We start from the raw sequence: 27,491 nt of genomic DNA, 5'->3' as shown, positions 1-27,491 counted from the left end.
ATTCACCCTCCGGGAATCCTAGATTTAAGTTTTTAGAGACTCAATTCACCCTCCTCTCCTGGCGTCATGTGGTCTAGGACCACCAGTTCCCTTCATCAATACTCTAATATATGTATGGCGGTTGTGGTCCTAAATAGTTTTCATAATCTGAAGAGAACGTATATATAAAATATGAATACAACAGCTGTGGCCCTGAAATGGACCGAAAAACAAACACACGTCATTCCAACGTTAGGACGACGACGATGTAGCACCTATATCGAGTATTGACGGCACTTGATGTTTCTTGCTCATGGAAAGACGGCACTTGAAGATGGCATCGAGTATTCTATTCCAGTGGGGTTTTTTTGGTTGAATCTTCGATGTCTTCGCCTTAACGCTGGACATCCGTACTGGTCTGATGTAGGAAAAGATGACAACTCCTTTTTGCCAACTCTCGAGTTTCCATTTGTAAGACAGAGTTAAGAAAATGGTAGGACCCCTGCCGTGTCCGGAACAGATGGAAACATGAAGACGACGCCCCACCAATTGAACAGCGTGTCTGAAGTCAAGAAGCCAAGCCAGGAGCGTCTGATTCTGGACCACTGGCGCAGGGCACTAGGGCAGGGAAAAAGGACAGCCACCACCACTCCACCAGGCACCAGGAGCAGCCAATCGAGTGGACAAAATTCCTGTTCACTTGAACTTTTCAGCTATAGAACAATGTTTTCCTCTTACAACATTTCAGTATAAACATCAGCATAAGCTAAATTTCAACATAAACGAACAGGATTTGAATTTTAACGGTAATCAAGCAATGTCACGAAACCCACGGATCCATTATTAATCTGAGATTCACTTTCAGGCCCACTGCTCTATTTTGGACGCATTACAGAGGGTGCTTCGTTGGAGGTATACGATGATCCATCTTCTAAATCATATCTTTCTTTTTTCAGAAGTGAAATGCATCGGTTTGTCACCACACCCATCCGGCCATCGTATTACAAGCACATAAGCTTATAATAATGATAAGACCACCCCATGACAGACCATTGAACTCAAGATATCAGGCTTTTACATTTACAGTGGCATTCATAATGTCACAACCTAAACAATAATTTTACACGACATAATTACTTAATAATAATGTTACAAGATTACAACACGCTGCAAAGGATCTGCGGTGCTTGCGGGTCACAAATCGGCAGTACATGGTAGGTTCGCTGGGATTTGCTAATGAAGATATTGGCTCTACAATAGGATCCACAGCGGAGTCTCCGAGATGCCAGCTTCACTACTCAATGTCAAAACCGGAACAGTTCTAGTTGTATTCTACAAAACACACAGCTTATGACGAGCTTAGCGAGAGAGCACCAGAGGCAAATAGAAGGTTCCTCCGAGAAAACTGCAATAGCCAGAAATACGCAAATTCTTCAGTTTTCACCACATAGTACCACCATAAAAACAATGATGCTGAATAAAGGAGAAATTTCTCACCCGCAGGCTATAAACAGGAGTTGATTTTGTAGGGAGAGCTTTAAGCAGTCTCAGTCGGTTAGCTGAGCTGCCTTTGCTGTTTCAGAAAAAAAAAAGTGTTTTGCAGTCAGAGCAAAAGAATTAAGTGAAAAAAAAACAAGGGTGTTTTGCAGTCAGCACAAGAATTAAGTGTATGCTCGAATGGATGAGAATCTTAACATGTCAAACTTACACGTCCTCTGTCTTCAGGGTTTTTGTGCTGGAAGCAACATCCCAGAGCTTTACAGTACAGTCAGCCGATCCCGATGCAAGCAATGCTCCTTCACAACTAAAACAACAGCAGGATATATTAACCAAGAGCATATTTCACGAAATCATATAATTAAGCAAATCCCTCAAATTACAAGTAAATGCAGTTCAACCTTGTGTCACAGGACAGCACACATCATGAACGGTCACAGGAAGAAATAATATACCCCCTCCATCGCAAAAAGAGTGTGATTCTAGCTTTGAATCTGGACAAGCGTTTGTACAGATTCAAAGCTAGAATTGCATTCTTTTTGGGACAGAGGGAACACATTTGAGGCCTTACACTGCAACTTAAATAGAGTGGAAACCGGTGCAAAAGGAAAAAGGGGCAACCTACAGCAGGGTTTAATCTTTACATGCTATATATCCCACTGGTATGGGTTGCTAACTTGCAGTAAACCAATGAGTGCATTGCCATTTGCAAAGGTTCTCCCCCAAAAGAAGGTGCATTGCTGCTAGTGTTTTAAGGACTTGCCTATTAGTATAACAGTAATATCATGTGTCAGTATGTTGGAGAAGATGAAATTTTGTACTGCTGCTCAAAATATAGGGATCCATGGTATATTGAAGTTGTAAGACAAAACTTATCAAACACTCCACCATTCTGGCTTTTCTACGTACATTGTTTTTGCTATGCACCTAGATATAGATCATGTCTACATACATAACAAAAGTTATGTATCTAGAAAATCTGGAACGACTTATAATTTGGAATGGAGCGAGTACATGAGAGTGATTAAGGACCTCTGGTGTACATCCAAAAGGCAATGAGAGAATAACAAAACAGAGAGCGCTAAACCCAAAATAGTACTATGCTTTGAAGCCTAGATGCTAAGTTTGGCTAAAGATATTTGAATCAGATTGCAAACCTGGGTGAGAAAAAAAATTCAAATGTTCTGTTTAAAGAGCTCATAGGACAAGTATCAACTTTGATAACTAAAAAACTACAGCAAGCAGGAACAGAGCAACTTTGCCCTTTTAGCTGATGCCCATACACTCGTGTATTCTGAAACACATCAGAATCTGTGAGACCACCAGTTTCAAGACATCATTTCATGAGATCAAATTACATGATCTTCAAATTAAATACTATCAACAAGGATTAAGAAATCTTTAGCACTGATTCCTTGATACAGCACTATTGTAAAATTACATGGTCCTGCTGATTAAACTGGTTATGAGTGGCTACTGGACTTGCCAGCTTATCAAGCCATGTTTTCCTTTTAACTACAATGAGCACTTGCTCTTTATGCAAGCTCACGCAAGAGGTATTCAGATAAAAAGAGACTTGGCGTGAACTAAAAAAGTTATAACAGCGTATAATGATTACCTGAAAGCAAGTGTCCACACACAAGAGCTGTGTCCTAGTAGTGGTGAAACACAACGGCCAGTCGAGAGATCCCATATCATGATTGTTCCATCTTCATCTCCGGAGGCCATGTATCGTCCATCAGGTGACATTGCCAGTGATAAAACCATACTCCTATGACCAATAAACATCCGTATGCATTCACCCGTCTGAACATCCCAGAGTCTTACAGTTTTATCGCTTGAGCCGGTGGCAATGTAGTTACAGTTTACATGCCACTGGACACACTGTTATGCAAAATATTTCCAGGCAGAAGGGGAAAAAAAAAGATCAGCCAAGGCATGCTGGCATCAATACATGGCATTGATAAAAACAAATAGATATCCAAACATAAAAGAATTAAAAAAACCAATAATCCAATTTAATCAAACCACAACAACAACAACAACAACAACAAAGCCTTTAAGTCCCAAACAAGTTGGGGCAGGCTACCAATTTAATCAAACCATTATTCTCAAATTATATTAACGTATTGAACCAACAAGTTCACTTACATCAACATCAGAAAGATGCCCAGCCATTATTCGCAAAGGCTGGATTTTATCCATTGACCAAATTCTAGCAGTCCTGTCGTGTGAAGCACTAGCAAAGTAATGGCCAACTGGGCTGAACTGTAATAAAAATATAAACAAAGAAGGTATCAACAAATAGTATAATGCATAAGGAGTGTTAAAATCTTTACAAATACAAGGTCAACATCATAAATGGCTATTCACAAATTCACATACTTGGACATCCCAAACCGGGTAGTTGTGTCCTTTGTAACAGACAAGATTGGCATTCAGCTTGGTGCTCCATAGTCTTACTGTAACAAATAAAATAAGGATAACAGTGATAAATGTAAAAGACAGCTAAAAAGAAAAGGATTGCTACAAAATTTAAACACTGTCTACGATGTGAGATGTCTTACTTGTCGAGTCTGAAGATGATGATAAGAGGAAATCCCCAAACGGGCTAAAGGCCGCAGAATAAACTGGTCCAGAATGGCCTTGAAATAGTGTATAGGTTCTTTTCCCCTCATCTAATGTCGATATGCGCTCACCCTGGGAAGACCCATTCTCACTCTGTGAACTTGCTGAAATTCAAAGTTTACTGAATTAGCAAACACCATCAGTATTCAACTAGAATATTTCAATGCTAGAATTATTCTCATGTCCATAACAGGCTTTAGAGACATAATGCGATTGCAAGCTACTCCCTCTGTTCCAAATTATAGTTCACTCTAGCTTTGTCCTAAGTCAAACTACCCTAACTTTGACCAAGTTTAAAGAAAAATGTATCAACATTTATGATATCAAATTAGTTTTATCAAATTCTCCATGAAATATGTCTTGATAGTACATTTATTTGAACTTGTGTCAATATCTTTTTTTCTAAAAACTTGGTCAAAGCTGGCAGAGTTTGACTTATAGGACAAAGCTAAAGTGGACTATAATTTGGAACAGAGGGTGTAGTCGAGAATTGAAAAACACAATCAACTTTGACTTTAAGATGATATATTGCACTTTGTGTTTTTAACATAAGCTGGTTAAATTTTCAAAACATTATGTCAAACATGACCCTGGCCTAAACTAGATGCAAAATTATGCATGTAGTTCAACATAGCAAACATTAAGAATATGAAGATACAGAGTGAGAATTGGTAAGGAATAAGAAAGTGTCTCACTTACACATTTTTGCTGGTTGGCCAATCTTTGACATATCCCAGACCTGTTGGAAACCAAGGACATTTTACCAACTAAAAATACAAATAGCATGAAAAAGAAGATACAGCATTTGACCTGAATGGACTGACCTTCACTGACGAATCAGAAAACCCACCAACAACCAGCGATCCGTCGTGTGATATTGACGAGCAGTTTAATCTGTGTTCCACATGATGATACTCAAACCACAGTATTAACAATGAGGTCATAAGTATTTAATAACAGTTATATTTACCCATTATGTGTATTAACAAATGTGTAGAAGCTGACAGATGGCAATGCCACGCTACTCAGTTGTGCACGGTTTCGCAGGTCCTCAAGAATCGATTGTTCAACTTCAACAGGCCTGAAACATAAAGACTTTTCATACTCGTACATCTCAAGGTTAATTAATTTGACACAAAAAAGTGTGAAACAATAAAACCAACACAAACCTCCGAACTAAACAATTAAACGTTATAGACAGAACTATTTGCCGTATGAGTTCAAACTGCATATTATAATGTATTGTGGCTATCACCTTAAATGGGGAAAAGGCATTGAGCCCCAAAGCATTGAGCACAAAAAGGGTCAACAAACAAAGCAAAAGGCATCATTTGGTCTGTCGTGAATTATTCAGGGCCTTAATTTTTTATGTTGTCCTATAAAACGAGCTTCACTTTCAGTTCTATTACAAAATAAGATTCCTGATCACAAAATCAAAATTTCTAGCAAGTAGATGAAATTCACATGTGGGACCTGGGGGTACCTTTCAGTGACAAAAATGACATTCCTGAAGGAAGCCTAAAGTATGGTATTATTTGGCACTTTGAAAAGATTAGGCACACTAACAGACAACACATGAAAAATTGGAAGGACAATTTACCATAGATAACCACAAAGGAATTACAAACATACGTTGCTGGGAGAGTTAGCTCCGGTTTCACTCGAGGTGCCACAGAAACCATGCTTGTTTCAGTTCTGACGTTTTTTCCAGTCGCACCTACAAGCTTGTCCTTTTTGGCCTTCTTAAGAGAAGCACCTTGCTTTCCACCTTCTGCGTTTCTTTTCTGTAGCAAAATGTAATGAGAAAACTTATGACAAGGAATAGTAAATGAAATATGGGTTGCAAAGACACCAAAATTCCTATGACCAGGAACACAGGTATGCACAGTCAAACCAAGCAACGAGCGTTTGCTATTAGCTACAGCCTAGCGCAGTTGGGCTGTTGGGGGCACATTCTCAGACACACGAGTAAAACAAAGGTCAGTATTTCAATGGCAACAGTACAGATTAGAGAACACATAATGAGAAAATTCTGATATTACAAAAGAGTTCCTTGCCTTGTTATCTTCTGCATCAGCATCCTTGCTTTCAGCTTCTATTTTATCAGATTCTGCTAGTGCCTTCTCCATTCGCTCTTCAACAGAATCTTCAAGCAACTGCAAAACATGATTTTAGTTGAAGTGCACGAGAGCATATTGAACAGAATATATTAACTTGGCTGGCAATACATCAAATACAAAGTATTTAATCTGCAATGTTGGCTATTTAACACAACTTAAGTGGAAAACAGACCAACAGATGCATAACATACCCCCCAATGTACTTCCTTCTGATTTATCTGTTTTGCCAAGTCCTTACTTGTCCCAATCAGAGCAACAACATCAGCATCATCAGAGATTAATGAGGGCTGCCCAGGAGATACTGCCAATGTAGCGTACATAGAAGTGGTAGAGAAGATTGTCAGAAGTGAAAATGCAGAAGTATAATACAAAATTACAAATAGGAGTACATTTCAAAAGATCATGGAATTGTACCTTCAAAAGTTATGTGCTCATTGATTACTCCAAGCACCACAAGAGCTTGTGTTTTCTGGAGATACTGGAGAAGCAATTCATACGAATACTGCAATTGAAAATAAGGTAAAAAAAATAGTTGGGGGAGCTGATGTTTTTATTCCAAATAGCAACACCAAAGCTTCCAAGAAATCAAATCACAATAGCTGTCAAGGAATGCAGCAGAAAGATAAAGAATAATGGTGTGCTGACACAAAAACGTGAAAACTTCAGCAGAGAACACTGAGCTTGTTCTTGCCTATAAAATCCATAACACAGAGCTGCTATAACTCCCACAATATAACAATATGAGACCTGTTATGGCAAGTGTTGCCGGCCCATGGGGGGCACATGGTACTTCATCACGTGAACAGTACCGCGAATTGCATTAGATTAGATTAGATTGGTTTGGTTTATTAGGAAAGAGATAAGTTAGATTGATTCTGTTAGATATTTGCTTAGGAGTCAAGTCAGCTCATCTCTATAAAAGAGACAGTTAGGTACCAATTAGAGGCAAGCAGAAATCGATCTACGAAGCAGCTCAGAGCCTCCAGAGGGAGGGCGAGTTAGCATATCTATCTGTTGTTCTTGTATCCCGTTCCCCAATCAACCTACCACAACATCTTTGGTATCAGAGACTTCAATCCTCGGTCCTGTGCGCCAACAACCACTGCCTTCCATGGGTGATTTAATCACCATCTATGAGGGCTTTGACCACATCTCTGCGGGGTATGATCGCATCTCTGCGGTGATCGATCAGATCTACGAGATGGTCCTCGAGCTTACCGATCGGATGAAGGTGTTGACGCCAATTTGGGTCACACACACCGGTAGGGGCTAGATCGCCCAGAGGCCGCACACGGTCTAGCGTGCAGCGCAGGGAGATTCCAACGATGAGGCCGACCAGCAGGTCAACGAGGCCGATTAGCCACTCGTTCTTCGCCCGATAAACCCACTAACGCCTCCCGAGAAGACCCGTCGGGGAGACGCATGGTGGGGGTGTCCAAGGATTGGCAAAGCCACCTAGAACATCCACAAATCCCGTCGAGGGACATGTAGGGCAGCAAGGGGGTTTGGAGAGAGAAGGGTAAAAAGTGGGTAGATTGATAAAAGATCGATTGTATAGTTGGATCCCTCAATTGGCCGTCACCCTTTGTAATTATAGGGCAGCTGGTCTTTCCTGCAGCCCCTTGTTAGGAAACTTAATTTACTACATGCGACTAATCTATCTGTACATGGCCAAATATGTTAGTCGACCGTGCATGAGTATATCTCTAACAGTCGGACATGTACTCCAATCATCTCTGGTCATGGCGTGTGCACTTTTCTTTAATATTCTAGCTTCTCTTGCCTCATCTATCCATGCGAGGAGCACCTGGACTTCATGTCACTCCTATCCAAATATATTAAACAATCTTTCCTAATCGGCAATGCAGAAAAGCATTACACAACTTTTTTTACGCGACAAATATTTTATCTCCATAAAGTGATCAATCTAAGCACAAAACATGGGTAAGCTAACAAGCACAATTCAAAAGGATAGTTTAGAAAAGGAGGGATTAGTAATGCAGTTACCTCGCATAACTTTATTTTAAATTTATTTTTCCTAAAAGATCGGGCCAGTTCCATTTCCTGAAAATTATGGCATGCAGAAGTTAACTGCACAGTTCTATAATGCTAAAAAAAGGTAAGATCAATTATATAAAACATGGGCCCATTCACAACATAATGGCACAGTATAGTGCAGAGGTAAATAACCTCCAAGTGTGAAGGAGAGAGGACGCCTTCCAGCTTCTGAAGATCCCTTGAATGCATCACCTCATGATCTTCCCGAAATGTATGGAAAAATGACCGCGCTGTGCGAGATAGCATCAAAGAAAAAAAAATGCTGTGAATAAACTAAGGTAAATAACAAAAACACAGAAAGTCTATCAAATCAAAATATATCCAAAATAACAAATACCTTCCTGCATATGTCCCTCTGCAACTAGATCCATGAAGATATGGATAAAAACTGGGTAAAGGACGTGAAGTAATTCGTGCTACAAAAAATATCTGAATTAAGAAACATGAATTATATTGCCAGGTTTAAGAATGGAATGGTGGACCGCAAGTAAAAAAGATCAGATCACGGCATTAAATAGTTCGCCTGCCATAACCAAAGGCCCTTTTGAAAAACTAGAATTACGTAAGTTGTCAAGTGCAAAATCATGCTTATATGACAGATTTGAGATTCATAAAAGGAGGTCTGCCATGTAAATTTGTGCCATAGAACACAGAGGATTCAATTAAATGCGTCACTTGAAGGTAACAGTACGAAATAATTTGAAGGTGTCATATGCCTTGGTTGGGAAAAAAAACATTTACAGAATATGTGAATATTAAGTACAGTTTATCTACAAGCAGTGCACCTTATATTGATCAAGAGAACTATATGCCCATGTTCTTAATCTGCTATATCCATCATGGTATCTTGCTGGATCATTGTCAGACCTGTTATTGAAGAATATAATCAATCAAAGGATGTATACGGTAAGATTACAAGTGAAAATATAACCACTTCAGAATCTGTGTATACTAAGGCATTAGGAGAATATTTGTAGGAAGAGTGAAAGACAATGACAAAACAACTGAACTTTGATTATTATATATCAATAAAGCACCACTGAACCAACAAAGCAGATTGCTTCACCAATCATCACATGAAAGCAGTCCAGAACACACTGTTTTCCAAATGGCCACACACAGCAGGCTCCAACAACTTGATGTCATGGAAATTTCAGGCAACTATTTAAACATTGAATTTGCTGTAACTTATCCCTTCCCTTCCCTTCCCTTCCCAAGCGATAGTCCTGACATCTAAGCAACATGTAGCCCATTTCTTCCTCTCCACAGAACAGATGTCTGATACATGAGTGGAAACAATATGAGAAAACAAACTATGGCACTTGCTACCAAAAGAAAAGTAACAGTATCTTTTTTTCCTCGAACATGCAGGAGAACTATGTGGTGTTGTATCTTTGTTTCCTCAAACATGCAGGAGAACTATGTGGCGTTGTATCAGGATTCAGGAGATAGAATAAAACGGTACAATTGCAACAGCCCACGCACTTTTCGTCAAAATAACAGTGTACCAAAGTTAAGCATTTTTCACAACAAACTTATTGCAATTTTCAATTAGTGATAAAATTCCAATCAGGGTTGCTACCATGATAGGCCTGAACAATGGCACGTAATCTGCAGGTGGCAGCCACTTAAAACATGGATCTTCATGAAAACTGAATCGCCACAAATTTATACCATTCAATACAACACAACATGAGTGCCGATTCACCCTACTCGACTATCTAAGCAATCAGTTCACATCCAAGCAACCAAACTAGTCAGATCAACAGTCAAGTGAGAGCACCGAGACAGAGGTTCACACACCGAGCAGCCAAATAAAATGCACCAATTCGACTTTACACGAGTCCACTAGATTTCCTCATACAGAAGCTACCGCCACTGGCCAAAACGACTAGGTCAGAGCTACGGCCCAATCTAGCTAGCCAGGGAAGCGGGCGAACCTACCGGGCAAGCGCAACGTCGGAGTTTGCGGAGGTGGAGAGGCGGTTGCGCTCCTCCTGGAGCGCGAGCTCGGTGAGGCGGAACCCCTTGCGCTGCAGGTACTGCTGCACCTTCTTCTCCATCTCCTCGTCCTCCATTGCCGCCGCCAGCGCGGAGCGAGCGAGCCGAAGCGGCGAGCTCTAGGGTTTAGGGGCCTGGATCTCAAGTGAGAGGAGAGGGCGATGCTCCAAAGCGCGCAGAAGATGCCGGAAGCGAAAGGAGGCTCGCCGGCGAGGCGTAGGAGTGAGGGCGAGCTGCGAGTGTGGCCGCCGAGGCCGTGGCGTGCGGACCTGATAGCGAGCGGTGCAGGTCGACGGCGCGACGAGGGAACGCCTCGAACGCGGCGGCGAGCGAGAGCGACTCCCTCCAGCCGTAATGGGCCGGTCAATGCGTCGGGTCGAGTATTGGGCCCAACTGGGCCGTGTGCTCTACAAGGCACTCACCAGAGAGCGGGCGCCGGATTTGGCAACTGCGCACGCAGGTGATGATGGTTGTTGATGGCTTCTCTCTACATGCTAGCTGGGTTAAAATTTAAAAAAATGGGAACCGTTAGGTTCATAAGATTTCAGTCCACCGTAGCCTTCATGGCATGGTATGACCGTGTGGAACGGGGCCTATGCGCCGGGTGCGAGGACTCCAGCAAAGTGCCCACAATTTACTGTCTCGTTAGCTTAAGCCATGACTGAAAGTACTGTTGGTTGATTTGTTGTAAGAGAAAAATATTGTTCATTGACTAAAAAAATGCGGCTTATAAGCCAAGCGAACAAGACATGCATCTCTCATCTCAAACTCTGTGTTTTTTTTCGGCATGACTAGCGCTCGGATGTTTGGACACTAGCTCCGTCCGGACACCCGTGTCTGCCCCACCTGCTGCACCCGTCCCATATTCTGCTAAACTTCCCCTACCTATCCGCATGCAACTATGGTGCCTGTACATCCACTTTTGCCTGCCGCATGCAACTACTGCACCTGCATGCTGCACGCTCGCACCCACATACTGCCTGCACGCCCACCCCCATATGCTAGTGCACGTATACATGCAGCTGCACGCCCCAATTCCCCATGCTTCCTGTTGCGCATGCAAGTAGAGACCACCCACGCTCGTTTCGCTTGTTGCGCACGTGGGGACCGCTGCGCCCATGGGGATCGCCTCTGCATGCGCCCGTTTTCTATGTCAGCTAATGTTGCAACATGAAGCACTTCTGCAACTTACCTCTATAAATAAGTGAAACATATGCAACATCTAGATAAAACGCTTACAACATACGCCAGAAACAAATAAAACACTTTGAATAGATGCTTGCAACATATGTGTATAGCCACTGAAACATATGCAACATCTCGATAAACACACGTGCAACGTACGTCTGAATAGATGGAACATTTGAAACATACACTTGCAACATACGTGTATATCTATTGCAACATATGCAACATCCAGATGAAACATATATCTGAAACGCATGAAATATACGGAGCTTGATACCATGGAGTGGCAGAAAAATTGGGCCAGCACTCAGCTGCCAACAGTCAACCGTCATGAGAGCAGCAAACGACGCATGCAAATACGAGCCCGCGCTCCTCTCACAAACTCCTGGCGCAAGTTCTTCTCTCTATGTATTCTTAGCGCATGCACGGACCCCACGTGCTGCATACACCCCACGCCAAACGAGTGGAAGCATGCTGCGCTGCCCCCGCATTGCATGCACCCCAAGCCGAACGAGTGGCCGCATGGGCTCCCATGCGCTGCACCTCCAACTGTGCGCCCTCTTCTTTTTATTGGTCTACGCGCGCACGAGGGTCGGTCCGTCCGGACGGACAAATGACTTGAACCAATCATTATCGTTTCTTTTTTCTCGCTACTTCCTATTTCCTGGAAGCCACTTTATCGTGTCTGTGCCCCCGTCCCGCCCTCCTCCTCCATCTCCACTGGCTCCCCGCCGTCGGATCTGCCGCCATCCACCGCTACCACACTAACCTGGCTTTTGTCGAGCTATCACCATGACGCCCCTAGCGCTTGCCCCGCCCAACCGCCTTCCCGTATTGCCGCGCCGACGACGCCACTGCTGTCCTGTCCACCGCCGCGCCTGCACCCACCACCAACACTAGTTCATCCGCCGGCCCTAGATCCCTGTTCCTTCTAAGCGCGCTGGGATGTGTGGACTCTAACTCGCCGGAGACGAAGATAACACGAGGAAGAAGCGAGTGTTGGTGGGTCAAAAAGAAACAAACAAGCGAATGGGCATGTGATCTAGTGATAGAGTTGTCTAGTGGGACACTACCCACCAGGGTTGATCGCACCTTTTTCTAGAATTTTTTTCAGAAATTTTAGGGTACATGCACACATGCTCATTTGGTGGTACTACGTGTTTCCCACGAACTGGAGGCAATGCCTCCCATCTCTTCTTTGCGTGTGTACAGACGAGCACACATGTGTGTGCTTATGGCATGAGTATGACGGTGTGTGGGCTACGTTCATTCAAGTTGTACCCGATAAAAAAAAGAAACAAACAAAGGCCCCAAGAAACAAAAACAGTCAATTGCGGCCCATATCATCGCAGCGGGAAAATCGTCGGCCCGTGACTCGCTCGAACCGGAAGATTGGCGGTAGAACGGACTGCATTTTGGCGGGTCCAAATGATATGAGACTTTCCCATGTCCCCCTCGCACCCACCGCATTTTGGCGGGTCCAAATGATATGAGACTTTCCCATGTCCCCCTCGCACCCACCCACCCCAATAGAGGTTCTATGCGTCGGTTCCAGAAGAGGCGCCCAAATCAAACTAGTTCATCACTAACCATGTTATCTCCAAAAAAAAAACCTGCTACCATGTTAACACCTTTACATCCTTTACATCGGTATCACAGGAGGGTCAGAACACGTTGACAACAAAAGAGATTACACCGGCGTTTCTTAAGACAACCATGGAAATCATGTCCATGCAGCACCTCCTAGAGCAGTTTCCATACCTGTATATAGAGGAGGGGACTACATAAATTTCATCTACATACAGTGTTGACCATCTCTAACAGCAACCTTACTACATTACAGTTTGCCGAACAAATACATGCAAGTGTTTCACAAAGAGAAGCCACCAATATTACGTGCATATAAGTTATTTCCCCAAATTCTGTTTTTTTTGTAATAATAAAAAGATGTTTCACAGAAGGAAGAGAACTTTACATTCGGTAAGCATAAATTCACCACCTTAGCATGATTATTTAGCATTCACCTGATATGAAAAGGCATGATTATTAATATTCACCAGTATAAAGATACTTTACTAAATAAAGGTATCTAAATTATGACACCGAAGTCCAAATAAGTATATTACAGAGGTTACACAAAAAAAAAACAAGATCAACTACTCATTGTTTTGCCTGTTGCCAAATATGCTCAACTAAGTCTCTTTTCACTTACGGGGATATTGATGAAGATGTTAGCCATAAAATCAAAGCAGGGTGGATGAAGTGGCGCTAAGAATCTAGTGTCCTATGTGACAAAAGGGTACCACAGAAGCTAAAAGTTTTATAGGACGGCGATTAGACCTACTATGTTGTATGGTGCAGAATGTTGGCCTACGAAAAGACGACATGTTCAACAGATAAGTGTCACAAAAATGCGTATATTGCGTTGGATTTGCGGTCATACAAGAAGGAATCGAGTTCGGAACGATGATATACGTGATAGATTAGGAGTAGCACCAATTGAAGAAAAGCTTGTCCAACAACGGTTGAGATGGTTTGGACATGTTCAACGGAGACCTCCAGAGGCACCGGTGCGTAGTGGAATTCTAAGCCAGGATAGTAACGTGAAGAGAGACAGATGAAGACCGAAGTTGACTTGGGTAGAGGCAATAAAATGAGACTTGAAAGGATGGAATATACCCAAAGACTTAGCCTTAGACAGGAGTACTTGAAAAACAGTTATTCACGTGCCTGAACCTTGATTGTTTCTACTGGGTTTTAACTCTAGCCTACCCCAACTTGTTTAGGACTTAAAGGCTTTGTTGTTGTTCTTGTAAGTCTCTTTTCACTTGTGTATGTATTCAACAAACATGGAAATCAACATTATACATATATCATTGAAGTATTGTATTAATGTTATTGCCTATTTGCACTTCAGGTGGAAGAACAGTCTTTGTCCTGGGCTGTCAAGTCAAAGAATACTCACGCGTATCTCCCTCATCTTTAACTATATCACGTCACAAAGAATAATGGAGGTTTTGCATTATTCTTCCAATAACCTTATGGCTCCAGAGTTGTGCTAGATTAGCACAAAATTGAAGCGAGATTGCAGCACCCCGATAACAGGACTGCTTGGGAGTAACTATGTTTTCAGACTGCATGCTTATTCCTAATTTGGATCGCATTATATTTGCCATTATTAGGCAAGTCTATGTGTGATTAGCCATGATTAGCACCTTCTGTGTATACTTGATTGTATTCCTTGTATACCCAGCCATATTAGCTATATATATATGAAGGTCACCTCCCCATATTGGGTGTGAGGTGTGTGTCTACATGGTATCAGCCTATCAGATCCTCTTTTCGTGCTCTTTCCTCCCACGCGCGATCTTCCTGCTCGTGCAACAGCCCACCGTGCGCGTCTTTCTCGCGCCCGTCCACCCTCACCGGCTGTTCTACTCCCTCCCTACTCTCCGATGGCCTCTTCCTCCTCCTCGGCCACCAGTGCCGGCACCCTGCCCGCGACAGGCACTCCAACCATGCCTGCCATGAGCACCGGCGCTGTTGCCCCGATTGTGGCTCACAACTACGCCACAGTCAATGTCAAGTCCCACATCCCATTCACGCTGGACCTGCAATCCAACTACTCCAAGTGGGTGTTCTTCTTCAAGTCGTTGTGCGGCAAGTTCGGCCTTCGCTCGCACATCGATGGCTCTGCTCCCCCTCGTCCTGATGATCCTCAGTGGGATGCCGCAGAGTGCTACGTCCGGGGCTGGATCTCTGGCTCCGTCGACGATTCCGTCCTCGACCTCGCCATGGACGGTGCCAATCCCACCGCACGTGATCTGTGGGTGGCCATTGAAGGGATCTTCCGCGCCAACCGGGAGCCACGCGCCATCTTCCTCAACGAATTTCACTCCATGGTGCAAGGTGACAGCACCATATCGGCTTATTGCTAGCGGCTAAAGATCAAGGCCGCCGCTCTTCGCGACGTCGGACATCCTGTCCAGGACTCGCAGCTCGTCCTCGCCCTTCTGCGCGGCCTCAATCCTCGCTTCTCCAACACCGCCGATGACATCGCCAACTTCGTTGTCCTTCCCACATTCGCCAGGGCTCATGACATGCTGGCCCTAAAGGAGCTCCGTCTCGCTAATGAAGAAAAGACAGTCGCCAGCACCGCCCTCCTCACCACCGCCGACTCTGGCTGCACCAGCCCGGGCGGGTGCTGTGCTCTCGCTGCCACAGCCACCTCTGGAGGTCCAAACAACCCACATGTGACCGGCTACGGCAGCACCAAGGGCGGCGGCGATGGCAACAGCAGCGGCAGCAAGGGCAAGGGCAAGGGCCGACACTAGAACAGCGGCTCTGCGCAGCAGCGCGGCGGCATTGGACAGACTGGTCAATACTGCCCCATGGGCCCCTGGCTTTGCTACAATCCATGGGCGCCACAGGGACCTCCTTCGGCTCAGCAGGTCGGCTGGCGTCTAGGCGTGCTTGGCGCCCCTCCTCCTCAGGCTCATACGGCCTTCGCGCCTCCACAGCCCCCCACAACATTTGCGCCGCTCCACGTCTCTCCACCAGCTCCCATGTGGAACCAGGACGGTCTTGTCGCTGCACTCAATCGGATGCATCTCCAGGGCCAGCATCCCTGGGTCCTGGATTCCGGCGCCTCCTCCCACATGAGCTCCTCAGATGTTATACTCCTCTCTCGTCATCCTCCTCCTCACTCTTCCATTACAGTTGGCAATGGTGCACATCTTCCTATTTCCTATCGTGGCAAGTCTGTTCTTCATACACCAGCGTTCAATTTTCATCTAAATAATGTCTTAGTTGTCCCATCTCTAGTTTGCAATCTCCTATCTGTTGGTCAATTTACTAGGGACAACAACTGCTCTATAGAATTTGACGCTCTTGGTTTTTCTGTCAAGGATATCCCGACCCGACGCGTGATGCTTCGCTGCAATAGTGCTGGTGATCTTTACACCTTCCCTGCTGCATCTTCCGCTCCACACGCCAACATCACCGTCTCCACCGACCTCTGGCATCACCGTCTTGGTCATCCTAGCTCTGCTACCATTGACATTCTTCGTCGTAATGCGTCCATCAGCTATAATAAATTAGAGCAGTTGCTATGTCATTCTTGTCAGCTTGGCAAACATGTTGAAAGGTCCTTGTTTGGTTTTGGTAATTGAGTGACAACTTAGGTGGATTAATTGTGTTTATGTGAGATACATAGGTGATTAGTCCACAGGTACATGTATGTGAGCAACATATGCCATGAAGGTGAAAATGGCTTGGAGATGTTGCAAAGCTCACACATGTGATGATGAAGGAGCTTAAATGCACATGAGACATGACATTGAGCCATGTGATCAAGACGGAGAAGATCAAGACAAGACTTGGCTTGATGGATCGGTTGCAAGCGTGAAGGGCAAGTCGAAGGCTTTGGAGTGATGGACCGCGTGGCGGTGAAGCTTGAGCAAGACTTGGCGCCGATGGACGATGGCAACGGTGAAGAACAAGTAGAGTCAAGATCGATGAACCAATATGATCATGTGATGATATGAAGTGGATCATATCATTGTTGATTGTGTTGGTGCATGTGTTGCATCGACATTGAAGGAGATGGAATGGAATGCGCAAGGCAAAGGTATAACCTAGGGCATTTCATTTCACCGGTCATATGTGTGTAGAGAAGTTTATGACCGGGTTTAGGATAGATGGCCGTACTATCAAGAGGGGCAAACTTATTTGCATATCGGTCATCTAGTACCACTCGAGTGATCTAATTTTGCATTGTCGCTAGGATCGAGTGGCGTGGCAAGTTGAGTGGCTAACATCCTTTGGGAAATGATTGTGAAAATGCTAACACACTTACACATGGTGGTGTACACTTAGTGGTGTTGGCACATTTACAAAGGAGGTGGTGTTTGCAGGGGTGAGATGGGTTTGGGTCCCTCTCTCCCTCCCGCCGAGCTTTTGAGGCGGGATTCGACGCTTTCGGGAAAATAGAATGCCTATTTTGTATTGCGCCGGATGCAAATTCTTGTGGTTAGCACACTTGAGCAAGGGTGAAGAGAATGGAGAAGATGCTGGCGTCGGTCAACTGACCGGACGCTGGATCTGAATGCACCGGACGCTGGGAGGCTGCGTCCGGTCAGGCTGATGTACGGTGACGCAGTAACTGGAGTGTGACCGGACGCTGGCTGCGTCCGATCGCGTTCGACCGGACGCGTCCGGTCATGCTCGGGAGCTTACTGGAAACGACTGGACGCTAGGGGTTCAGCGTCCGGTCAGTTGAGTGCTGCTGCGTCCGGTCAAGTCAAATGACCGTTGGAATCGGGACACGTGGTCGTCTGCGAGCGACCGGACGCTGAGGTCCAGCGTCCGGTCAACACGTCCGGAGCGTCCGGTCGGCCCGACCGTTGCCCAGTGAAGGGGTAACGGCTAGTTTAGCCCTTGGGGCTATAAATAGAAGTGGCCTTCGGCCATGGCTGGTGCTGAGCACCTCAAGGGACTTAGTGTCCATGCTTGTGAGTGCTTGGGAGCCCTCCATCACACATATACTTGATAGTGATCATTCGATTGTGTGAGTGAGCGATTCTAGTGCGATTGCATCGTGAGGTTGCATCGAGTGGCACTAAGTGATCGAGTTGCAAGCCGGTGGTGCTTGTTACTCTTGGAGGTTGCCACCTCCTAGACGGCTTGGTGGTGGTCTCCGTCGAAGCGCGCAAGAAGCTTATGCGGCGCTCCGGAGAAGTGCTTGTGAGGGGCATTATGCTCGCCCCGCGGGAGCCGCGAAGAGCAACTCTAGTAAAGCGTGTCATTGAGCTACCCTCACTCAAGGGGTAGGTTCTTGCGGCGCCCGACGTGCGGACTTAGCGGGTGATGCTAATTAGCCGCCGAACCACCAAGTGAGCGGTCGACACAACGGGGACTAGCGTGTTGGCAAACACGTGAACCTCGGGAGAAAAATCATCGTGTCAACCTTATTCTTCCCGTTGGTTTGCATCCCCGTTACACAAGCTTGCAATTACTTTTATACATATTAAGCTTGTGTAGTTGCTCTTGTAATTAGATAGCTTATGTAGCTTGCTAATTACCTTCTTGCTTGTGTAGCATAGAAGTAGCTCCCTTGCGTGGCTAATTTGGTTTTAGTAACCTTGTTAGTCACATTGCTTAGTTTGTGTAGCTAAGTATTTGCGCTCTCTAATTAGGCATTGGTTGCCTTGTTATTGAGCATTTCTAGTGAGCATCGTTAGCTTTGTGCTTATGCTTACTAGCATGTGTAGGAGTTTCCTTGTTGCTTAAAGTACTAGTGGCATAGGTTTGTGTAACCTTGCTCCTAGAATTGTTTAGGAGAGCTCTAACTAGCCCGGCACCTTTGTTGCATAATTGTTATCTTTGTAAGGTGCTAGTGAATATATATAGTGGGGTATAGTCTTGGCTAGACCGATAGTTTTAATTCCGCATTTGTATCGGTTAGCCGACGCGATTAATTTTAGAAAAGACTATTCACCCCCCCCTCTAGTCGCCATCTCGACCCTTCACATGTGTGCCCCCCTTTTTCAGTTTCCAGTTCACATACTTCCATGCCCTTTGAACTTGTTCACTGTGATGTATGGACATCCCCGGTTGCAAGTATATCCGGATATCAATATTATCTAGTTCTACTTGATGATTTTACTCATTTCTGTTGGACTTTTCCCCCCACTCGCAAATCTGAAGTCTCCACACATATTGCAAATTTTTGCAATTATGTCCACACCCAATTCAGCCTTGCCATCAAAGCTGTCCAAACCAACAACGGCACTAAGTTCGTCAACCACACCCTCCATACTCTCTTTGCTTCCCGTGGTATTCATTTACGCCTCTCGTGTCCATATACCTCCCCACAAAATGGCAAGGCTGAACGTCTTCTTCGCACATTAAACAACAACAGTCGCACGATGCTCCTCCATGCCCACATGCCTCCTCAGTACTGGGCTGAGGCGCTCGCCACAGCCACATACCTTCTGAAGAAGCGTCCTTGCTCCGCTGTTCGCCACGGCATTCCATATACTCTCCTCCACAACAAACCTCCCGAGTATCACTGCCTCGACATGGCCACTAAGCGCGTCATCATCTCTCGCCATGTGGTCTTCGATGAGACTTCTTTTCCCTTCGGGCTTTACCCCTCCAGGTCCTCGCCAAGCCACCTGGATTTTTTGCTTGCAGGAACTACAGTGCCGGTGTGTCCTGCACCTTTGCCATCTGTTGTTGGGTCGCCACATCCCAGTTTCATTGAGGAGCTAACCGACGACCCCGCGATCTTGTTCCACGGCCCTGTACTTCCTGCTGCTCCACCAGCGACTGCACCTCCAGCAGCCGCCTCGCCTCCAGTGGTTGCCCCTCCAGCGGCTGTCCCACGGGACATCCGGCTCGTCTACAGCAGGCGTCCCCAGGCGCATGACGGCTCTACAGCCCCAGGCTCAGCTCCAGCACCAGGATCGGCTCCTGCATCTGCTCAGCCGCCTCCTGCCCCTATCCAGCAGGCTACTGCTCCTGTACAGCCAACTACTGCTCCTGTACAGCAGCCAACGACGCCTGCAGCTCCTTCGGCACCTACCGTCCAGCAGGAATGACGCATTACACGGACCCAGTCTAGGGCCATACCGGTTATGCGGTATGTGGGGCTCTCTGCGACGACCACTCCATCTCCACTTCCCTCCAACTACCGTAGCGGTTTGGCTGATCCAAACTGGCGTGCGACAATGGCTGAGGAGTACCAGGCGCTCATTGACAACGGCACATGGCGCCTCGTACCCCGGCCACTCGGCGCCAACGTGGTCACTGGCAAATGGATCTTCAAGCACAAGTACCACTCCGATGGTACCCTCGCCCGCCACAAGGCTCGCTGGGTGGTTCGTGGCTTCTCTCAGCGCCACGACATCGACTACGACGAAACATTCAGCCCGGTGGTCAAACCAACAACCATCCGGGCTGTCCTCAGCATTGCTGCCTCACGTGCCTGGCCTATTCATCAGCTAGACGTCAAGAACGCTTTCCTCCATGGACATCTGGAGGAGACCGTCTACTGCCAGCAGCCCCCAGGCTTCGTCGATCCTGATTTTCCTGATCATGTGTCTGTTGCAGCGCTCCCTCTATGGCCTGAAGCAGGCTCCCTGAGCCTGGTACCAGCGATTTGCGACATACATTCGCCAGCTCGGCTTCGTCGCATCGGCTTCCGACACCTCCCTCTTTGTCTACAAAGACGGGACCAGTATCGCCTACCTGCTTCTGTACGTCGACGGCATCGTCCTCACTGCATCCTCGATGGCATTGCTACAGCAGATCATTGGGCGCCTCCACTCTGAGTTTGCCATAACTGACCTGGGTGCACTCCATCACTTTCTCGGCATCTCTGTCACTCGCTCCGCCGACGGGTTGTTCTTATCACAGCGATAGTACGCCGTTGAGCTCCTTCAACGCGCCGGCATGGCTGAGTGTCACTCTACGACGACACCTGTTGACACTCATGCCAAGCTTTATTGCCACCGCTGGTGCCCCTGCTGCTGATCCGTCCATGTACCAGAGCCTTGCTGGTGCACTGTAGTACCTCACGCTGACCCGTCCTGACTTGGCATACGTCGTCCAACAGGTGTGCCTCTTCATGCATGATCCCCGCGAGCCGCATCTCTCGATGATCAAGCGGATTCTACGCTACCTGAAGGGCACTCTCTCCTCCGGCCTCCACATTGGTGTCGGCCCTGTTCAGTCACTAGTCGCCTATTCCGATGCCGACTGGGCTGGCTGCCCCGACTCTCGACGCTCCACCTCTGGCTATTGTGTCTACCTCGGCGACAATCTGATTTCTGGGTCCTCCAAGCGTCAGACCACGGTCTCCCGCTCCAGTGCCGAAGCAGAGTACCGTGCTGTTGCTCATGTGGTGGCCGAGTGTTGCTGGCTGCGCCAGCTCCTGCAGGAGCTCCATGTTCCTATTGCTTCGACGACGGTTGTCTACTGCGACAATGTCAGCGCTGTCTACATGACAACCAATCCCGTTCATCATCGTCGCACGAAGCACATTGAGATTGATATTCACTTCGTCCGTGAGAAGGTCGCCTTGGGCCAAGTTCGAGTCCTTCATGTGTCGTCCTCTCACCAGTTCGCAGACATCATGACCAAGGGCCTTCCTATACAGCTATTTACTGAGTTTAGGTCCAGTCTTTACGTCCGGGATCCTCCCGCTTAGACTGCGGGCGGGTATTAGGCAAGTCTATGTGTGATTAGCACCTTCTATGTATACTTGATTGTATTCCTTGTATACCCAGCCATATTGGCTATCTATATGAAGGTCACCCCCCCCCCCATATTGGGTGTGAGGTGTGTCTCTACAACCATGCATAGTGGTCACACAGATATTTTTAAGCGATTATTAGATTAGTAATGAAAAATGCAACCAAACCAGACCCAAACTACCTAAATAGCTATCGCCTAAGTGCAGATATTGCAAGTACCTCAATTCTTGTTGCCAAACAATTTCTCCCGCAGAAGCTTCAGGCCTATTGCATGCTCAGCTTTCAACTCATCAGTCATCTCCCTAGTGTCCATGCTCATGAAAGAGTTGTATGTTTTCAGCATGGCAGCCTCCCTCTTCAGCCTTGCCGCCTCGACCTTTGCATCAGAAACTCGCAGCTGTATCTCTATGAATTGATCATGACGTTTTTTAGCAGCAGCCTGAATATCCATGTACTTCTTCATAGCTTCACTCAAATCAGTGTCACTATCTCTGGCCTTGCCTTTGCCATTGCATTGTTTCTTGAATTCTTTCACTACTATTGGAAGTTCCTTTTCTTGGGTATCTTCAGGTGTGGGTGTGCTGTTCCCCACCTCCCCCTCATCACCCAATTTCCTTTTGTTTGATTTCTCAAGGTCCTCCAATATTGCATGCCACTTCAGTTCGTCACGAAGAACCTTCCAGCAATGCATAACTATGAATGGGCCTTCTTTATAGTCGTCCAAATAAAATTGCAGAGCCTTTTCTATCAATTGGTCATCTGATTGTTCACTGACATCACTTGATGCAGCCTTCTTCAAAGACCAGCAGAAAAAACCTACCCATCTCTTAATCTTTTGAAACCGGTCTTTGAGATGCTTCACTTTCCTCGTCCGTTTTGTCGATGTAATGCTATTGTAGAATGCAAGTACATCTCCCCAATATTGCTCTTTCTTGCCATTACCGTTGAAAGGGTCATTGGAATACTTTAACCATGCGCGCACCTACAATTTAGCTTACAAGGTCAGAGATAGCTTGATTCTTGGTCAAGGCCAATTTAATGATTTTATTACTTACCAATCTCAAGTCTTCATCTGGTTTCCAAGACAGGCGCTTCTCAGTCCTAACATCATCCCCATCGTCAACGTTGATGGCAGGTTTGCCTTGTGAACCCAACGCAACATGTTGAGTCATTGAACCAGGTGGTGGTTGTGGAGGCCATGGTGGTGCAAAATAAGCATGACCATTTGGGGGGAAGCTTAGAAAGCCACCAGGCATACTGCAATCAGTAGCATAGTAAAATGAGGAAATCCATGCCATGCATCGCCAAATGATACAGCTGGTACATACATTCAGAATGTGATTTCACTCAAATAGGAGAAGCAATGAACAATCCTAACTGTCAGCCAGGGCATTATTAAACAAAAAGCAAGTTCATCATTTTTTTTATGTGTGCTTAGACTCTGATCGGTTAATCCTTAGCAAGTTAGCAATCATTTAAGCATGTATAACCTCTAGTATAAGTCGGTGTCAGAAACAAAAGAACAGAAAGATATCCAGGCATGAACAGTTCAACATTACAGGATACAAAATTTCGAAGGATCATTAACACTGAACACTAGCATCTAATTACTTCCAAGCAAAGATCAGGCTGCAGCCTATATCAACTGGAAGTCACAGGACTTCCAGGTGGAGATCTGAGTAAAAATTTGCAGCTGGTTTATCGATTCATTCCTCTACAAAACTACAATCATAAGTGTAGCCCATCTCCGTCCCCAAACAACTAGAGATATGACTGAAATGGCAACAGATTGCGGCACTGGCACTTGCCACCAGCCGAGACGAGCGGGCCGTAGCCAGGGACCCCACGACAAGTTGGGGAAAGCGGTAAAGACTACCTGGCCAGCATGTGCGGGGGCGCGGAGGTAGGAACGCGGCTGCGGTCTCCCTGCACCGCGACCTCGGCGAGGCGCAAGCCCTTGCGCTGCAGGTACTCCTGCACCTTCTTCTCCATCTCCTCGTCCTCCATTGCCGCCATGGGGAGCCCAGCCAGCAAGCTCTAGGGTTTAGGGCTCGGATTCGGCGAGCGAGGGAGACGGAGCCGGGGAGGAAGACGGCGAAACCCGAGACGACGAAACGGACAGAGAGAGAGAGAGAGAGAGAGAGAGAGAGGAAGAAAGAAGTTTGTTTGTGCTTCATGTTACTGTATGGGCCGTTACTTTTTCCCTTGATTGATGGGCCTCGGAATGACTGGCCCGTCAAAAACCTAAACGGACCGAGACTTAGTTTGGGCTGTTCTGCAGCAGAAATGATTGGGCCAGCCAACGGAGAGAAAAAAAAACGTCTCCGTTGAGCAAAAGGCCACTGGATCTGAATTTAGATTGTGAACAGAATTATAATAATTTAGATTATATGGACTAAAATAATCTATATGTTATTTGATCTTTTAGGATCACGATAACCTGTTAGTTGTATACTTGTATTACTATACTCTAAAACATAAACTAGGCTATCTAAGATTGTCTAGTGTTTATTTTGCTATTAGAATCTAAAATATAAAGTCGGCTATTTTAAGGATTGTCTAGTTATTATCTTACATGATTACAATAATCTAAGGTGGTCCAGACACTGACATAGTTAAATGGTACTGTGACTTCCATATGGATAACCTCTTTAGTTACCAGCTGTCCAGGTTAAATAGGTGGATAGACAAAAACACCCTTTTACGGTTCATGGGCAGTCGGCATGCACATTTTCATTTTATATTATGGTTAATCTCCAAAACAAGGGGATTAGAGGGTCCCTTAATCCCTCGGATTCTCCAATATCCTTAAGGCCATTTAGATCCTTTCATTTGAAGTTGAAATATACTTAATAAATTAGTTTATTTGTCTTGAAATTTGGCATTTCGTCACTTTCTAAAGTTCACATACAAGCCTATCTTAAATTCATAGGGTGTGAGATAGAAATTGATTCTATAGATTATCATTCTATGTTTCTACTTTACAAATTATAACACGCTTTTCAACTCACTCTCCTATGATAGAAATACAACACATAAGTATCTCTCTCGTATAGCCAAGAATAATATAGAAATATAATCCATACACAACCATATTAGCTTAATTACTATGTACCTAAATTATGATTATTAAAATGAATTCCAAGATCCAAACGGGGCCTAAGCGAAAACAAGAGAATCGGTTTATATAGGGGCCGTTTGGTATGGCGCCCAGGGCAGCTCCCAGAGCCGTTTTTCAGCTCGGGCTACCAAACGGGTCCAGGAGAGGTGCTCCTCGTGCGCAGCTACCGGAAATTGTGCTCTCACAGCGCGGTTTTGGAAGGTGGAGCCAGAAAATGCAGCTCTCGTCGGCTCCTTGTCAGGCGCGCGTGGATTTGGCCGTGGATACCCCTGCCTTCTTCCTCCTTGCGCATGGGCACGGAGTGGCGGCGCGCGGCGAACCGGCAGGCCGGAGCCGGAGCAGACGGCGCGCAGTACGGGAGCACGGAGCGACGGATCATGGCGGATTGGCGGGCCGGAGTCGAGCAGGCGGTGGGTGGGAAGAGAGGATCTCGGCTGTGCCTGTGCGGTGGTTGAGTAGATAAGGTAGTAGATAAGATTGGGGAGAGAATAATAGAAAACAAAAATAAAGAAAAGAAAAAAGAAAACAAGAAAAAAATAAGCTGTTTTGCCAAACGGTTCAAAAAAACTGTTTCAGCTCCCCAAATGAATCTGCTCTCCTAGTAAAGCTACAAAAGCTATTTTTGCCGGAGCCAGAGCTCTACCAAACGGGCCCATAAACCAGAAGAAGAGGCCAGGATCACACGGCGAATGCACATGCGCGCACGGGCAAAGCCGGAAATACACGAACGTGATCGCGCGCTTCAGACGGGCCAAAGACAAACAAGATCAGTAGGTCACAGGTTTACCGATGTGAAGCCGCCCCTGGAGCCTGGATTGACGGCCGACGGCCGACATCAAGCGAGCGCCGGCGCCGCGGCACACAGACGTGCTGGCGGGCGTGTGGCACACACGTGGGCTGTGGCGAGGTCGGGCTCGGCCCAACCGAACCTTTGCGTTCCGGCGCCTGCCCTGTCCACCTTTGCGTTCCGGACGTTGGAGCTGCGAGCGTTGACCGCCAGGTGGTAAATTCGTTCGTCGCCTGCCGGTGCCGGTGCTCCGTATATCATCGGTCTGACTGAGACTGACCGGAGGCAATGGGCCCGGGGAAAAGCAAGGACCCCGGTGTTATTTGACATCAAAAAAGTCGCCCACCAGTATTATCAGACAGGTCACAGGTAAGAAGATGTTCGGTCAGCGGCAGCCAGGCACCACCAGACCTTTCGTTCCATGAGTGCGCTGGCGTTGACCTGCATAGTACATGCAGTCGGGAGAGGCTAGTTGCTTGCCTGATTTCAAGGGAGTATGTGTTTAGTTCGTGAATTTTGGAAATTTGGCTACTGTAGCACTTTCGTTTTTATTTAACAATTATTGTTTAATCATGGACTAATTAGGCTCAAAACGTTCGTCTCGTAATTTTCAACCAAACTGTGCAATTAGTTTTTTTCGTCTATATTTAATGCTCTATGCACATATCGTAAGATTCGATGTGATGGCTACTGTAACGCTTTTTGAAAAAAAAAATTGGGAACTAAACAAGCACAGAGTAGCTAGTAGAGCGAGTGTGGAAACAGGAATTTGCAGAGAGTGACAACACCTTTGAGGTTGACCTTGTGCGTGTACATGCTGTACGGAGTATATGTGGATATGATCACGGGCCATGCCGCGCAGTCAGAACCAGTCGAGGGCGCACGGCGGTACGTCGCCACCGCCCAACTCGCTCGTCAAGGTCAACCCGGGAACCAAATAGCACGTCGATCAAATACTACCGGTTTCTTCCGTTGGTCTGGTCAGTCCTCGGTTGCAAGGTCAACCTTCACCAGGCTAGGTTGATACGGCGTATAGGTGATAGGATACTAGTAGTAGTACTACACACAAACGAAAGGGAACCTGTGTATGCGAAAATAGAAGAAGAAAACTTCAACTCATGTTCTCGGTACTTCGGTTGACGTTTCGCCGGATCATCAGAGAAAACTCTTCTAGAGAATTCAGCACGCATTTGAGTATTTGACCAATGTCTTGTTGCGCAGTCGTACAGAAGGAATAGTGGCCCCGATGGATGCGAGGGAGACGACCAGCTCCCTCGAACAGCAGGGTCAGCCTTTGAACAATCAGCCTCATGCCTTCCTGAGCTGCTTTAGTACCATTCTATGATTGTATCGCCCATTTCAAATTTCAAATTATTATAACGCAATGGCCACGCACCACGATCACGAAGAATCTATAATTCACATCCTCTTTTTTTTGTTGTTGTCCCCGCATGTACGGCAGTACTACTGAATCCACAAATACGACGATGTTAATTAAACAACTAAACTAAACAGTATGCAGTTGTTCAGCTAGCATACTAAGTACAGGTTTTATGAAAGATGTAGCGCACAGGTTTCACGTGCTCCGCGACTCCGCGAGGAGGAGCCCGGCCGGAAAAATAAATGGCATTCAAGAATTGAATTTACGAGCATATTGGATGCCTTGCCACCGACACCGTTATTGATCCTGTTTTTTTTTTAGTTTTTTTTATGGAGGATCGATCCTGCTGGTTGTTGGACGAGCACATTCGACGTTCCCTCGGAGCGAGTGGCCAAACTGAAGGCCGCCGCCACCAGCCGTATTCTATATGATTTGCTGGTGATGATCAGTGGCCGCTTGCACTGCAAGTTTC

At 46.0% G+C, this 27,491-nt stretch overlaps 3 protein-coding genes across 6 annotated transcripts; 1 reads left to right on the top strand and 2 right to left on the bottom strand.

The window, feature by feature from the left end:
- Window positions 1–815: 815 nt before the first annotated feature.
- LOC136527784 (transcription initiation factor TFIID subunit 5-like) lies at window positions 816–10,650 on the bottom strand. The gene is made up of 19 exons (XM_066520622.1): window positions 10,227–10,650; window positions 9,068–9,149; window positions 8,620–8,698; window positions 8,415–8,512; window positions 8,232–8,288; window positions 6,639–6,726; window positions 6,416–6,525; window positions 6,162–6,260; window positions 5,737–5,888; window positions 5,075–5,185; window positions 4,929–4,998; window positions 4,804–4,843; window positions 4,044–4,208; window positions 3,862–3,938; window positions 3,628–3,744; window positions 3,095–3,360; window positions 1,688–1,783; window positions 1,477–1,552; window positions 816–1,384 (listed from the first exon to the last, which is right to left on the bottom strand). The coding sequence occupies exons 1-19, from the start codon at window positions 10,358–10,360 to the stop codon at window positions 1,328–1,330; spliced, it is 1,974 nt and encodes a 657-aa protein (XP_066376719.1). The 5' UTR covers window positions 10,361–10,650; the 3' UTR covers window positions 816–1,327.
- A 2,394-nt stretch (window positions 10,651–13,044) lies between these two features.
- On the bottom strand, window positions 13,045–23,844 carry LOC136527785 (glutathione S-transferase T3-like). Of its 4 annotated transcripts, none has more exons than XR_010776922.1 (5): window positions 23,607–23,844; window positions 22,786–22,987; window positions 21,950–22,712; window positions 13,447–13,495; window positions 13,045–13,232 (listed from the first exon to the last, which is right to left on the bottom strand). XR_010776922.1 is itself a non-coding variant. In XM_066520626.1 (5 exons), exons 1-3 carry the CDS (start codon window positions 23,744–23,746, stop codon window positions 21,951–21,953), a joined length of 1,104 nt encoding a protein of 367 aa, XP_066376723.1. In that variant the 5' UTR covers window positions 23,747–23,844; the 3' UTR covers window positions 13,045–13,232; window positions 13,471–13,495; window position 21,950. The 4 variants fall into 4 exon arrangements, 3 of the variants coding, with proteins under 3 accessions (XP_066376723.1, XP_066376722.1, XP_066376720.1); XM_066520626.1 differs by having other exon boundaries at window positions 13,471–13,495; XM_066520625.1 differs by lacking the exon at window positions 13,447–13,495.
- Window positions 14,927–15,805, top strand: LOC136526666 (uncharacterized). Its single transcript, XM_066519261.1, has 2 exons — window positions 14,927–15,373; window positions 15,419–15,805. Exons 1-2 carry the CDS (start codon window positions 14,927–14,929, stop codon window positions 15,803–15,805), a joined length of 834 nt encoding a protein of 277 aa, XP_066375358.1.
- Window positions 23,845–27,491: the final 3,647 nt, after the last annotated feature.

The sequence above is a fragment of the Miscanthus floridulus genome, chromosome 19, assembly GCF_019320115.1.
Source record: "Miscanthus floridulus cultivar M001 chromosome 19, ASM1932011v1, whole genome shotgun sequence".
Taxonomy (NCBI): Eukaryota; Viridiplantae; Streptophyta; class Magnoliopsida; order Poales; family Poaceae; genus Miscanthus; species Miscanthus floridulus.
This window is presented reverse-complemented; position numbering and strand designations above follow the sequence as displayed.